General features: G+C 36.6%; 3 protein-coding genes across 6 annotated transcripts in view; all 3 read left to right on the top strand.

Annotated features, from left to right (window-relative positions):
- The first annotated feature begins 875 nt into the window (after nt 1-875).
- LOC145803014 (putative mannitol dehydrogenase) lies at nt 876-5302 on the top strand. Its single transcript, XM_082896147.1, has 5 exons — nt 876-1035; nt 3171-3284; nt 3699-4212; nt 4419-4572; nt 4886-5302. Exons 1-5 carry the CDS (start codon nt 950-952, stop codon nt 5086-5088), a joined length of 1071 nt encoding a protein of 356 aa, XP_082752273.1. The 5' UTR covers nt 876-949; the 3' UTR covers nt 5089-5302.
- A 1421-nt stretch (nt 5303-6723) lies between these two features.
- LOC114320826 (putative mannitol dehydrogenase) overlaps nt 6724-13694 on the top strand; it is a 63729-nt gene continuing 56758 nt past the window's right edge. Inside the window, exons 1-2 of one of the 2 annotated variants that reach the window (XM_082896150.1) lie at nt 6724-6846; nt 7268-7380. The gene's annotated coding sequence lies outside the window, so the exon portion shown is untranslated. Of the gene's footprint in view, nt 6989-7267; nt 7381-13694 lie in introns of both variants that reach the window. The other variant, XM_082896149.1, reaches the window with a different exon arrangement.
- On the top strand, nt 7488-11503 carry LOC145803350 (uncharacterized). 3 transcript variants are annotated; one of them, XR_014345457.1, is made up of 3 exons: nt 7488-10332; nt 10436-10472; nt 10564-11503. XR_014345457.1 is itself a non-coding variant. In XM_082896618.1 (3 exons), exons 2-3 carry the CDS (start codon nt 9969-9971, stop codon nt 10765-10767), a joined length of 708 nt encoding a protein of 235 aa, XP_082752744.1. In that variant the 5' UTR covers nt 7488-9686; nt 9769-9968; the 3' UTR covers nt 10768-11503. The 3 variants fall into 3 exon arrangements, 2 of the variants coding, with proteins under 2 accessions (XP_082752744.1, XP_082752743.1); XM_082896618.1 differs by having other exon boundaries at nt 7488-9686; nt 9769-10472; XM_082896617.1 differs by having other exon boundaries at nt 7488-10472.

The raw sequence follows: 13694 nt of genomic DNA, 5'->3' as shown, positions 1-13694 counted from the left end.
AAAGAAAACATGTGCAAAACCATTTTTGAAAACTAAAAACAAATTAATGTATACAAATAAAAAAAAATGACAAAAGCGTAAATGAAAAAAAAAAGAACCACAAAAATAAGCCTCATCCAAAAAAAAAAATTAAAAACAAAAATTAGCATTTGCCACGTAATTTGGAAAAAAATAAAACACATGAAAACCCATTTTTGAAAAATAAAAACAAATTAATGTATACAAATAAAAAAAATGAGAAAAACGTAAATTAAAAAAAAACAACCACAAAAATACACCTCATCCAAAAAAATAAAAACAGAAATTAGCATTTGTCACATGATTTAAAAATAAATAAAACACATGAAAACCCATTTTTGAAAAATAAAAACAAATTAATGTATGCCAATAAAAATAAAAATGACAAAAACATAAATTAAAAAAAAACAAATTAATGTATACAAAAAAAAGAAAAGAAACATAAATTAAAAAAAAAGAACCATAAAAATACGCCTAATAAAAAAAATAATAAATAAATAACAAAAAGCAGTACAATGACGCTGACGTGGAAGAAGGACGATAAGGAGTTGAAATGTAAAAATTACTTTAAGGACAGTTCGGTTATTTAACATGAAAACACCTTACCAAAAAGTCAAAAAACTGAAAAAATCAAAAAAAAATTTCTCAAATCAGACTTTTTAGGCTCAAGTTAAAATAATTAAAAAAATCAAAAAATAAAAAAGTGAATCTATTTCCCAAACGACACGTGAATAATGTGAGAATTATTTTCGTGAAAAGAAATTTGAAAGTACCCAAACCTACCAGAAAATGGCTGATGTCATCGACTACGTCATCCCATTCAATGCCAACCGCAACCAACCCTGTATATATGCCCAAATTGTTTTGCATTCTCTCTCTCTCTCTAAATTACATATTCATTCAGTCAAGTGGTGAAAGCAAGAGGTAGATCATGGAAAAATCACACCCAGTGGAGGCCTTTGGATGGGCAGCAAGAGACACATCTGGTGTCCTCTCTCCTTTCCAATTTTCCAGAAGGTAATTTGTTACATCCATCTCCTTAGGGGAAATTATTCAAAAAAATGTTAAAAAGATTATGACTTTAATAAATATTGTTTTTAAGTTTTATGACTAATTATTTTTTATAATTCAAACTGAAATTGAAATTTCCCCTTTTCTTGTCGAACGCTCTAGGACCCCGTTTATTTTGGGGATAAAGGTCGGATTGAAATTGAGATTGAGATGGATATGGAATCCACTATATGTTGGGTTTGTTTTGAGAGATGGAGAGGGGATCCATAATCCCATAGGATTAGGATAGTCCTTGGTGTTAGGATCGAGATGGAGAAGGTAGAAGTGGTATTAGAAAATTAGTCCATGGGATTAGTTTTTTTTTTTTTTTTTTTTTAACATATTGAGCTTTTTTTTTTAACATTAATGTTTAATGTTTTTGTATTTTTTGTTAAGTACAAATCATAGTTTTATTTATTTTAATATTTTATATTTTTTTATAAGGTAATAATTTAACAAAACAAACATAATTTTACTTAATCTCCTCACTATTAATTTCCTCCATTCTACCTCTAAAAACAAACGGGGCCTAGGTGAACTCATATTTTATAACAGAGTAATGTTGCGTTTGGTTCAAGATTTGGAAAGAGAAATTATAAATAAAAAAGAAATTATAAATAAAAAAAAAATGTGTGAAATGTATCTTTTCAAAATTCATAAACTAAACACAACTTTACTTTTATGATTTTTTGGTTTTTTAATTTTTTTTTTTTTATGAGCCAAGATAGCTTTTGTTTAGGAAATAACTAAAATAGTTATTGTTTTAGGTTGTATTTGGATTACGGATTTAAGAAGGAATTTAAAAAGGAGAATGAAAAATGTTGATAAAAATTTATCCATTTTGAATTTTTTTTATTATTTCTATTTAAATTGATAATTCAAACATAACCTTAGCGAAAATGTTAATGTGATATTTAACTTTTTTTTATAGCTTATAGCAAATAGTTTATTAACTTTTTGATCTTTTTAACTAAAAATTGGCCATTAAAATAATAATAATAATAATAACAATAACTGTAGATAAAATGGTAAATACTTACAATTTTTTGTATTTGCTAATACTCACAAAATAATAACAATATTTAAGCTATTTTTGTCTAGTCAATTATAAGCAAAAGATGCACCAAAAGCTTTAGCACAGATTTTTTTTAAAAAAGGGGAAAATTTAATTTGACCTCTGTGGTATGATTTGATAGCAGTTTACCCCATTTTTTAAAATAGCAATGTTAGGTATCATGAAAAACCTTTCATAAAATTAATCATGAAAGTTTTGTAACCCTTGGATTACATTTAGAATAAAGCACCACGCACTAATCAAGATAATCGAAGGATCATAACTCTTTCATGATGCCTAACTTTTCTCTTTTTAAAAATAGTCATATGCCTCACTCATGGTTTTAGACTAAAATATAACTATTAGCACAATCAACTATAGATATGAAATAACTATAATGTACTCAAACTTAATATTTTTTTGTTATTTTCTTTCTCTCTCATCTCTCATACACATAATTTACAATGTCTAGTATTGATTCAATTAAATCACAATTAATCCTAAATTCTTAACTATTTATTGTAATTACTAACTTTTTTATCTAATTTTAATTTAATTATATTTTGATCACAATTAATCCTAAATTATTTTTTATTTATTATAATTTGTAACATGTTAATCTAATTACATTTTAGATCAATTCTTAATTATTGTTTATTTTATATTTTATTTAATTATATTTTAAATCAATGCTTAATTATGTTTTATATTGTAGATCAATTCTTAATTATATTATATTTTATTTTATTTTAATTAACATATTAATATAATTTTAGGTTTTGAGAAAGTGAGGGTAAAATTGCCCTTTTGTTGTAGTAATTTTATTCTAATTTTTTAGAAAATAAAACCTACTCTAGAAAATGATGTATGTAATACACATTCCGTTAATTTGGATGAAAAAACTAACAGTAGCACTTTAGTCTTAACCAAAAAAAAAATGTAAGCAGCCATGTAAGGTGTACCAAACAATCCAATTGCGTGATACTGTTTAATCGGAAAGACGATATTTATTGATCTTAATCAAGCATGGTGGTTTTGTGTGTTGCAGAGCAACTGGAGAAAAAGATGTGGCGTTTAAGGTGTTGTATTGTGGGATCTGTCACTCCGACCTTCATGCAATCAAAAATGAATGGGGCAACACCAGCTATCCTTGCCTTCCTGGGTACAATTGCATGCACTTTCTCTCAATCTTCCTTTATATATATTTATTTATACAAGCAGAAATACATATAAACATTCTGAAAGGTTACTAACTTACTAGGCATAATCTTGTTTTCATATACAGCAGTATTTTTTAAAATATAGACTATAATTGTGAATTTTTTGTTTTAAATAAAAAAGATAAACTTTATCTAAAATACCAAACAACCCAAGGATACTAGAGTTCTGTCATTTTTTGTGTTTTGTGTAACACTTTCTATATTTGGTGTACCTTAATTAGAAAGAATGTACTTGGTTGGATTATGAAATTCGAATCAATAAATAAAATCTAATATATGAATAGACATGAAAATGTTTACTCCGAACTGCTTAATTAACACAATCTGATATATGCCAATTGAATTGACAAATGCAGGCATGAGATTGTGGGTGTAGTAACTGAGGTAGGTAGCAAGGTACAAAAATTTAAAGTTGGAGACAAAGTTGGGGTGGGATGTATGGTTGGATCATGTCACTCCTGCGACAGTTGTGGTAACGATCTTGAAAACTACTGTCCCAAACTATTACTCACCTACAATTCCACATACTATGATGGAACTCCAACCTATGGAGGTTACTCTGACATCATGGTGGCTGATGAGCACTTTGTGATTCGCATCCCTGACAACCTTCCTCTTGATGCTTGTGCTCCTCTTCTTTGTGCTGGGATCACAACTTATAGCCCTCTAAGATACTTTGGACTAGACAAGCCTGGTATGCATGTGGGTGTGGTTGGTCTTGGTGGGCTTGGCCATGCAGCTGTGAAATTTGCCAAGGCTTTGGGTGTTAAAGTAACAGTGATCAGTACTTCTCCTGCCAAGAAGAAGGAAGCTGTTGAAAGGCTTGGTGTAGATTCATTTTTAGTTAGTCATGACCCAGATCAGATGCAGGTAACCATTTTTTTTTTTCTTTTTCAAGTCATGGATACACTCTAAAAAGGGAGAGAAAAGAAATTTGGATACATTTTACCCTCTACCCCACTTTAGTGTGACTCATCTATTGGGTGGCTCAAATTTTTATTTTTTATTTTTTTAAAGTTAAGAATCTTGATTAGATACTTATTTTCTTGTTGATTTGATATGTTGGATGTAAATAGGTTGCTATGGGCACGATGGATGGTATTATAGATACTGTTTCTGCACCTCACCCTCTCCTACCATTAATTGGTCTGTTGAAGTCTCATGGAAAGCTTATCTTGGTTGGTGTACCAGAGAAGCCACTTGAGCTTCCAGTCTTTCCCTTGATCATGGGTAAGCATTAACATAACTAATTTGTTTTGAGGAATGTGTGTATAAATAAACAACACTTTCATACACATAGAATTGAACCGTAAAAAATACCAAACATTCACATACACCCATGGAGTATTCGGTATATTTTTTATGATTAGATTCTGTGTACCTAACTTTTTTCTGGCATAAATATATCGAAAGGCTTAAGTTAGTGTATGTTGTTTCATGCATTAATTTTTAAGGTGTCATGCTCATGTTTCTGTCTCTTTTATCCTTCTTGGCTCTTTGAATTAGAAATGATATGTAATAATACACAATGTTTAAATGATAGGGAGGAAGATAGTGGCTGGGAGTGGCATTGGAGGCATAAAAGAGACGCAAGAGATGATAGATTTTGCAGCAAAACACAACATAACGGCTGACATCGAGGTGATACCAATGGACTACGTGAACACTGCAATGAAGCGTCTTGCGAAAGCCGATGTTAGATATCGATTCGTGATTGATATAGGGAATACATTAAAAATCACTTAATCTTCTTGACACGTGACTTTGAATTTTACTTTTATTTTAGGAGTGTGTCATGTTGTTGGATATAGATATGCAGAGATTTTAGAGTCTTGAAGTTTTAAACTTAATTTGCCTTGTATTGCTGTTGTTGGGATTTACTTCTTGGCACTCAAATTTTCAACAATGTATTAAGTATCATATTCAATAAACTATATATTGTTAATTTTGTCAGAATAAAGCTCTGCAATTTATTCTCCAAAACAAAACTCATTTACTTACAATTCATATACAAATCTCAGATTTTTCTAGCTGAATGTTGATGGAGCGAGCTCATGGTGTTGGTATGGGAATGAAAGAGGGGAATTTTTAAGCATGCTTGAAAAATAGGAAAGAATCAAACCTCACACCAATAACTCTTTATTTTTTTAAAAAAAAAATAATTCCTAAAATTATTCAAAAAATTGGCAACTATGAGAGGAACAATGGCCATAGTTCTTATGTCGATCAAGTAATTGGTTACACATGATTGATCCCCGATCTAAACACCAATCAAATGATTTCCGGTAAATAAAATCACTTCCCAAATTGTATTCTTAGGGTTACAAGGGATGCCATATTTATTTTATTTGAATTAAAAGAAAAAAAGAGCACCCTGTAAAACTAACTGATCAGTCCCTTTTCTCCAAAACTATACAAAATAAAAGTTGACTAATTTATTTAGATTATAGGTTGTTTGGCAAGTTGGGTTTGAGATATTTTTTAGCGAAAATTCACAAAAGATAACATAGGCTAAAATAGTTAATAAGACAAAATGTCACATCTAATTTATAATCATTTCATTTTTTTCTCTCACAAATATCACATCTAATTACAAAAAAATCTAATCATCTTTCTAAACACAAAAAATTTAGCCTACTAAAATAACTAAAAATTAAAATAATCTACTAAAATAAATTACTTCCCAAACACCAAAACGAGTATAAGGCCTCGTTTGGGAACAGGCTAATTTAGTAACTTTTTGGCTATTTGGCTAAAAAGGTAGATAAAAAAAACTTGTATGTTTGGAATGATTTTTTGACTAATTACGAAAAGATGTGCAAAAAGTAGAGAGAAAAGAAAATCTTTGACTTTTTTGTATGAATTGTTGACTTTTTGACTAATTTAATAATTTTTTAATTAATTGACTAAAAAAGTAAGTCTCCAAACGGGGCTAAGTTTTCAGGTTTAGAAGGCTGGCTAAAAAATGCAATGCATCCAAATATTCTCAATCGAATCTGAAAGTAGATCCACTACTGCTATGGGGACGGTGAAGTCAAGGACTTTATTCCATTTCCATATGAAAGACATTTAGAATTGCCAAACCTACCGACAAAGTCATCTCATCCCCCACCTATCTCTATACGGGCCAGTTTTGAGTTGTTTATAATTTTGTTTAATTTAAATTAATTAATTACTAAAAAGTTATGAGATAAGTACTTTTGAATTATTTTAATTTATAACAGTCCTATAAGAAGCCAAAGTTAATAGACCTATCATGAATAAAAAATTAATAATTAAAAAATTTAAGTCAAAATTATTCCTTGCGATTTTAATTTTAAAATTTAAAAAAAAAAGAAGAAGAATATTATAAGTCGTAGCAAATAGCCCCAATATATAGCTATGAAACTCCTTCAACACACAAGTCAGTGCTTTGCAGTAGCTCTCTTTCTCTCTCTATAAATTACATAACTCTCTCTGTCGCTCTATTTACATATTCAATCAATCTAGTGGTGAAAACAAGAGGTAGATCATGCAAAAATCACACCCAGTGGAGGCCTTTGGATGGGCAGCAAGAGACACACAGGGTGTCCTCTTTCCTTTCAAATTCTCCAGAAGCTAATTTATTACTATTCTCTTTATTTGGATTCTGATATAGTATTATGTGGTACTGTGTAATCGAAAATTTTCTACTTCAGTGAGTATAAACACTAACATGATATGTTTATTACTTTGAAAATTATTTTGCACCATAAAAATAAAAATACAAATAAAAATAAAAAATAAAAAGACGAAGAAGAAGAAGAAGAAAGAATATGATGAGTGTTTTTTCTTTTTTCATCAAATTAATTTTTAGTGTCTTTCAAAAAACATATTATGAAAATGACACAAAACAAAATGTGTATTTATCGATCTTAATTGAGCATCATTGTTTTGTGTGTGGCAGGGCGACTGGGGAAAAAGACGTGACGTTGAAAATATTGTATTGTAAGATCTGTCATTCTGACCTTCACATGATCAAAAATGAATGGGGCAACACTAGCTATCCTTCCCTACCTGGTATGATTGCATGCAATTTCTCTATGTGTTCTACTCTAAACATTTAATAAGTATACAATTGGCATTCTGATTTTTCATATGTAGTAGTATTTTTTTTTTTTGTAGTTATAGACCATAATTGCGAATTTTGATTTAAATTTAAAAAGGATGAACTTTATCTGAATTATCAAACAACCCAAGGATACAAAGAGATTTGTATCACTTTCTGTGTTTTGTTTACCACTTTATGTATTTGGTGCATCTATAATGTTATATTGTAAATGTCATTTAAGATGTAGCAATTCTACGAATTCTAAATGTTTATTCAAATAAGAATTTAAAATTTTAAATGTGTGAATTAGACTTATTTGACAGGATATACCACACCAAGCTAAAATTTACAAGTTGTGTTCACTTTTTTAAATTGTGCGTACTGGATACCGTACTAGATGAAAGTGAATCGGGGCTCCGCACTTGGTTGGACTATCCAGGGAATGAGGTCCCTGCAGCAAGAAGCACTGTAAGAGCTGCCCGGCCGGGGTTGGCCGAATAACCCCTCCGATGTGAGAATCAATGATCGGGGAAGAAATGTAGAGAGTTGAGTTTGTAAGTAAGTAGGGTTCAGCTTAGATCAGTTACCTTCAATGTGAAGTTTATGTAGTATATATAGAGTTCCTTACTTGTTTCCCAAGATGGTTTCATGGAGCTCTGGTGCTGCCCAATTTCCCTTTAGCTTGGCCCTCGGTGGGGGACCATCTGATAGTTGTCAAAAGATGCTTATACTTATTGTAGTCATGCTGATAACAAATCACGTTCCTTTTGTTTAACTGTTTCTGTGATTCTAGGTATAGGGGACCAGTTGAGGTGGCAACTTGCACATGCATATACTCATAACTTCCACGTTTCTTCGAGAGTTTCCCTCAGCTCAGCACCGTAGTACCCCGACTCAGCCCTTTGCAAGGCTTCTAATGGGATGGGCTGGCCCATTTAGATATTTGTGTACGCATTCGGTCTACTTTGGTTCTGATGATGGGTTCAACCCATCAGTTCGGCCCATAGAATGGGTCCTTCAGCTCGGCCTTAGCCCAGTATCACAGCTGGACTGGCCTTTCCACTGCGAGTTAGGCCCCAAGTGCTTGAGGACTTGGGTGGACTGTTAGTTACGGAACTAGGCTTAGTTGGGTTGCCCACATGCTCATTTGACCTATTTGGATTTGGGCTTGGTGGATTGGACCAGCCCAAGGCTTGGGTCCGACCCATTTCTTATTTAGCCCCTTTTATTTGCCTCTTAGCTCGCGCTAAGGTTCTCCTTGGAGGGAACTACGGTTCTGTACTCCAAGCGTCGCATTGCTTACCCCAGTTCGGCCTTGGTGACGGTTCAATCCTGACACACAACCCCTGCATGCGTCCTCTCATGGTGACGCGTGGCGGCGTGGGATAGGTGCGCAGAGATAGTGCGTCGATTCCATATCGACGGTCGTGCTTCGTGTACCTTCACACCAGCTGTTGCAATAAATGCTTTGGGCTGTCAATCCAAAACCCTTTATCTGCTTTTCATTCTTCTAGAGAGTCTCAAAAAACCCTTTCCATTTCTCTGAGCCAGTCTCATTGGTGCTCTGTCCAGACGTTCCGCTGCCGTTCTTGTTTCACCGCCGCCTGTTCACCACTGCTCCTCTGATCTCCGTAAGTTCTCATGTGATTCTGCTTCCCTCTCTTTTTCTGTTTTGATCGTCTCATTTGGACCTTGCACCGTTGTGTTCCACATCTTATTATCTGAGTTCTACTCATGTCCCATTAGGTTTGTTTGATGGGGAAGTTCCGTTCATTAGTTGATACTCCCGAGGCCATGGCCATGTTTCACCTTGACTATAATATCCCCGATGATGTGACCCTTTCGTTGGCAAAGGTTGATACCAAGCGTATGGGCACTAGGAGTACCATTGCATTTCCGATAGCAGCCATCGTTGAGGGAGGGGTTCGGTTTCCCCTCGATCCTTTGGTGCGCTGATTTCTGCACCAAGTTCAACTTACCGCGATGCAAGTGTTCGTGAACCTGTTCCATGTCGTCTGTGGTGTGTCCATTCTCAATAGGCGGTTGGGTTTGAATCTTGATATCTGGGACATTTTAGGCTGCTACACTCTTTCACACAACAAGGACCACAGCACGTACCACATGCGAGTTCGTTCAGTCGATTGTCATCTGGTGACTGGTTTGCTTGATTCGGACAAACATAACGATGATTTTCTGCAAGTTGGTGGCAATTAGGAGTTCCTTGCTGGGACTGAATTCCAGTCAGAACGGATGCCTCAGAAAGATGGCTACCAAGGTTCAGGTTCTTCCCTCTAGTGTCTTTTGTATTTCTTGTCTTATTTTGGATGTTGCTTTAATGTGTTACTTCTTTTTTGCAGAGGCTTCCCGTTTCTAGCGCAGGCCGAACCGGGAAAACACTGAGGCCATCAAAGCTGCTCTGAGGTACAAAAAGAGATCCGCGCCCGAGCTGTTGGATTACCAATCGACTTATCGCTCCACCATTCCGAAGAAGGCGAGGCTTGTTGCATCCCTTCTAGATTCTAACACTGAGACTCATACATCCCCCATCCCTCTGGTTATGAATCGCCGCCGAAACCAGGGTGCACCATCTGAAAGGACGCCTTCTCCTACCCCTAGTTTCGTAGGGGGCGGGTCTGTGTCGAAGAGAAGAGTGCTAGTGGATTTGGAGGCTGAGGCTTTTGGCGCCTCTGGTGCTTTAGAGACTCCTTTGTTGATGGTCGAGGCGAAGAGCCTCATGGATGTGATATTAGAGGTGGGAGCTTCTGGAACTCACGCTACTACTGTTGAGCCTTCCGCTTCAGTTGCTGTGAGAGCAAAGAAGAAAATGAGAGAGATTGGCAAGGCAATGGTTAGGGAAGTTTCTGAGGATCCTGTTGAGGACGAGGTATTTGAGAAGTGGGAGCCGCCAATATTGCATCAAGGTAGGCCCATTTCTACTTCTAATTCGGTTGTTGTTTCCAAAGATTTTGCTTTTGACTTGACTAAGACTCTGTTGATGCCGGTGGACATGGCTGACCATAACAGGCCCCGCGATATTCCTGTTCTGAAGGGGACCCTTAAGGTGATGACTGTTGTAAGTGCTTTCTTGTTTTGCTTGTTTTTGGTGTTATACTGTTGCTTTCTTTCTTTTAATACTTTGTAATTCGTTGTAGTGTATTCAGAAGATGCATCTGTCCATCACCCAAGCGGAGGAACTAGGAAAGGCCATACTGGAGGCCGCTATGAACGCTGAGAGACTGACGGTGAGCCTGGAGACTGAGAAAGAAGGACGCAAAACTGTCGAGAGGGAGGCATTCCGTCTGAACAAGGTTGTTGCTTCGACTAAAAAGTCAAAGGAGGCTACCATTGGCGCATAGGCCCAGCTTGAAGGAAAAGTGGCAGAGCTGGAGGCTGTTATCACGGTGATGGCTGCTAAGCGTTCTATGTTGGAGGCCAAGTATTGGCAACAAGGTTGGGATGAGGCTGGGGCTGCCTATAAAGAGAATGTGCTGGTAATGCGAGACAAGCTCTTTCTGAAGGGTTGGACGAGTGCTTTAGCTGCTGCTCTGGTTCCTGAAGGTTCTCCCCTGTTTTAGGATGTCCCAGTTCCCTCAAAGTCCTTGGGTTCAAAGGTTGTCTCTGTCTCTGCCCCTACAGTTCTTCCGGGTGAGGTTTTCCCAGAAATTGATTCTGCAAACAAGACTCAAGAGAGTGATGTTGCCATTGAAACGGTGAATGTTAAAGGGGGTGGAACCCTGAAGACTGAAGCCGTGGGAGATGTGGTTAAAGAAACTTCTGTTTCTCAGGAAGTTGGAGTTGCCTCTACTTTTCCTCCCCAAGACGACCTGGACAAGATTGTGGACGCTGCTCCTAAGGTTCCCTCTGTTGATGAAAGCTGAAGTTTTCTTTGGAAAGATTTGAAGTTTCTGTTTTCTGGACTTTCTTTTGTTTTCATGTTTCTGATGTACTGTGGCTCGGTCCTCTTGACGAGTTTTCTCTTTATGCTGCCAAGACAATTTTTCTTCTTTTCTTTGTTGCTGGCTATGAGGTCATCTGTGCCTTTGGTAGATGATGGAATTTTTCTTTTGATTTTGCAATCTAATGCTTTCTGGCTTTTACATCTGAATGTTTTTCTGCATTGTTTGCCCCTGGCCGAGCACTGTTGGGACCTCGGGGCCGAACAAATGCTCGGTCTAGTTCTGTACTGCTTGGAATAGATGCTCTGTCTAGTTCTGTACTGCTTGTCCCCGGCCGAGCACTGTTGGGACCTCGGGGCCGAACAGATGCTCGGTTTGGTTAACGAATATCTTGCATGGCTGTGCTTGATTTTGTAATGAAAGGAAGAGGGTCTTACTTAGGTTCAGGTTGGTTCTAAAAAACAATTGTTTGCCCCCACCTGGAGCAAAATAAGATTGGTACTGAAAATTGTGCTCTTAGGTAGAACTGCTTAAGTCTGTTTCAACTTTGATAGCATGAGTACATTTGGATGGGATAAAGGCATGAAGAGGTGTCTTACTCAGGTCCAGGTTGGTTTGAAAAAACAATTGTTTGCCCCCAGCTGGAGTTGAGTAAGACTAGTGCTGGAAGTTTGCTCCCGATAGAATATAGCTTAGTTTGTTCCAACTCTGTTTGTATGCAACAGTACCGAAGTGTTGATGTGATGATACTTAAGAGATTTTGTAGACTCAGAGATGTTTACTTAAGATATGTTAGTGCGGTTTCTACCAAGCAATTCCATTTGGCTACAGTCCAATTTAGTTGCCAAACATAATTCCACCAAGTAGTTCCACTTAGCATGTTTAAGTGCTAACTAAATTTTAATTCCATTCAGTCGTTCTGAAACTAAGTCCATTTGGGTTAAAACCAAAGCTAATTTTGTTTGATAAACATCAAAGCTAATTCCGTTTGATACACATCAAAACTATTTCCGTTTGGTAAGTACCAAAGCTAATTCTGTTTGATAAACATCAAAGTTGTTTCCATTTGGTAAGCACCAAAAGCTAATTACAAAAATTTGATAGTCTTGAGAGAAGTGGGGAGGCATCTGTATTGGCCAAAAGGTAAATGTCTTTACATGCTGATAAAGAAGTTAGGGTTTAATTCTATTGATAATATTTCTTGAGATTTGCTACATTCCAGGGCCGAGGTATGGCTCTACCTTTGAGATCCTCTAGGTAGTAAGCTCCATTTCCAGTAACAACTGTGACTTTGTACGGACCTTCCCAGTTAGGCCGAAGTTTGCTTTCGCCAGGCACTCTTTTATGATCCATAACTTTCCTCAAAACCAGTTCTCCAAGTGCAAATTGCCTTGGGAGAACTTTTTGGTTGAAACTCTTGATGAGCTGCTGCTGATATACTACAAGTCTGATCAATGCGGCTTCTCTTCAGCCTTCTGTCATATTCGATGCCTGTGCAATAGCTTCCTCATTACTGGTGCTTTCGAACAATTCAGACCGAAGGGTTGAGAGACCTACTTCGAGTGGGATGATGGCCTTCATTCCATAAGTCAAGGAGTAAGCTGTTTCCCCTGTTGAGCGTCGTGCTGTGGTTCGGTATACCCATAGTACGTGAGGTAATTCTTCAACCCATTTTCCTTTCGCATGCTCAAGCCGTTTCTTTACTCCGTTGATGATGGTTTTATTTGACGCTTCTGCTTGTCCATTACTTTGTGGATACCCTGGAGAAGAGTTCTGATACTCGACTCTGAGGTCGGTGCAAAACTTTATGAAGATCTTTCCATCGAATTGCGTTCCATTATCCGCAATCAGTACCCACGGGATGCCGAAACGCACCACAACGTTCCTCGTGACAAATCGCTTTGTGTCCGCTTCTTTGATACTTGCCAGCGCTTCGACTTCAACCCACTTGGTGAAATAGTCGGTTGCAGCAATGAAGAATCGTCTGTTCCCAGTGCCTCGTGCCAACGGTCTGACAATATCTAGACCCCATTGGGCAAAAGGCCATGGGCTGGTGAGTGGAGCGAGAGTTTTGGCTAGTTGATGAATTAGTGGAGCAAACCTCTGACATTTATCGCACTTCTGAACGTACTGTTGTGTATCTTGTTGCATCCGTGGCCACCAGTACCCGTGAGTGAGGTCTCGGTGCGCCAGTGACCTTCCACTAACGTACCATCCACAAATCCCATCGTGAATTTCGTAGAGAACATTCTCAACTAGATTTGGATGCACACAAAGAAGATAAAGGCCAAGATAGGAGCGTCTTTACAGCTTCCCAGATGGTGAGACCCAAAACCGAGCTGACCTATGTCTGATTTTGTTGGCTTTTTTTATCTTCGGGGAGAGTG

Source organism: Camellia sinensis, chromosome 11, assembly GCF_055761805.1.
Source record: "Camellia sinensis isolate YWXY chromosome 11, ASM5576180v1, whole genome shotgun sequence".
Taxonomy (NCBI): Eukaryota; Viridiplantae; Streptophyta; class Magnoliopsida; order Ericales; family Theaceae; genus Camellia; species Camellia sinensis.
The sequence above is the reverse complement of the archived record's forward strand: the minus strand, read 5'-3'. Positions and strand labels throughout refer to the sequence as shown.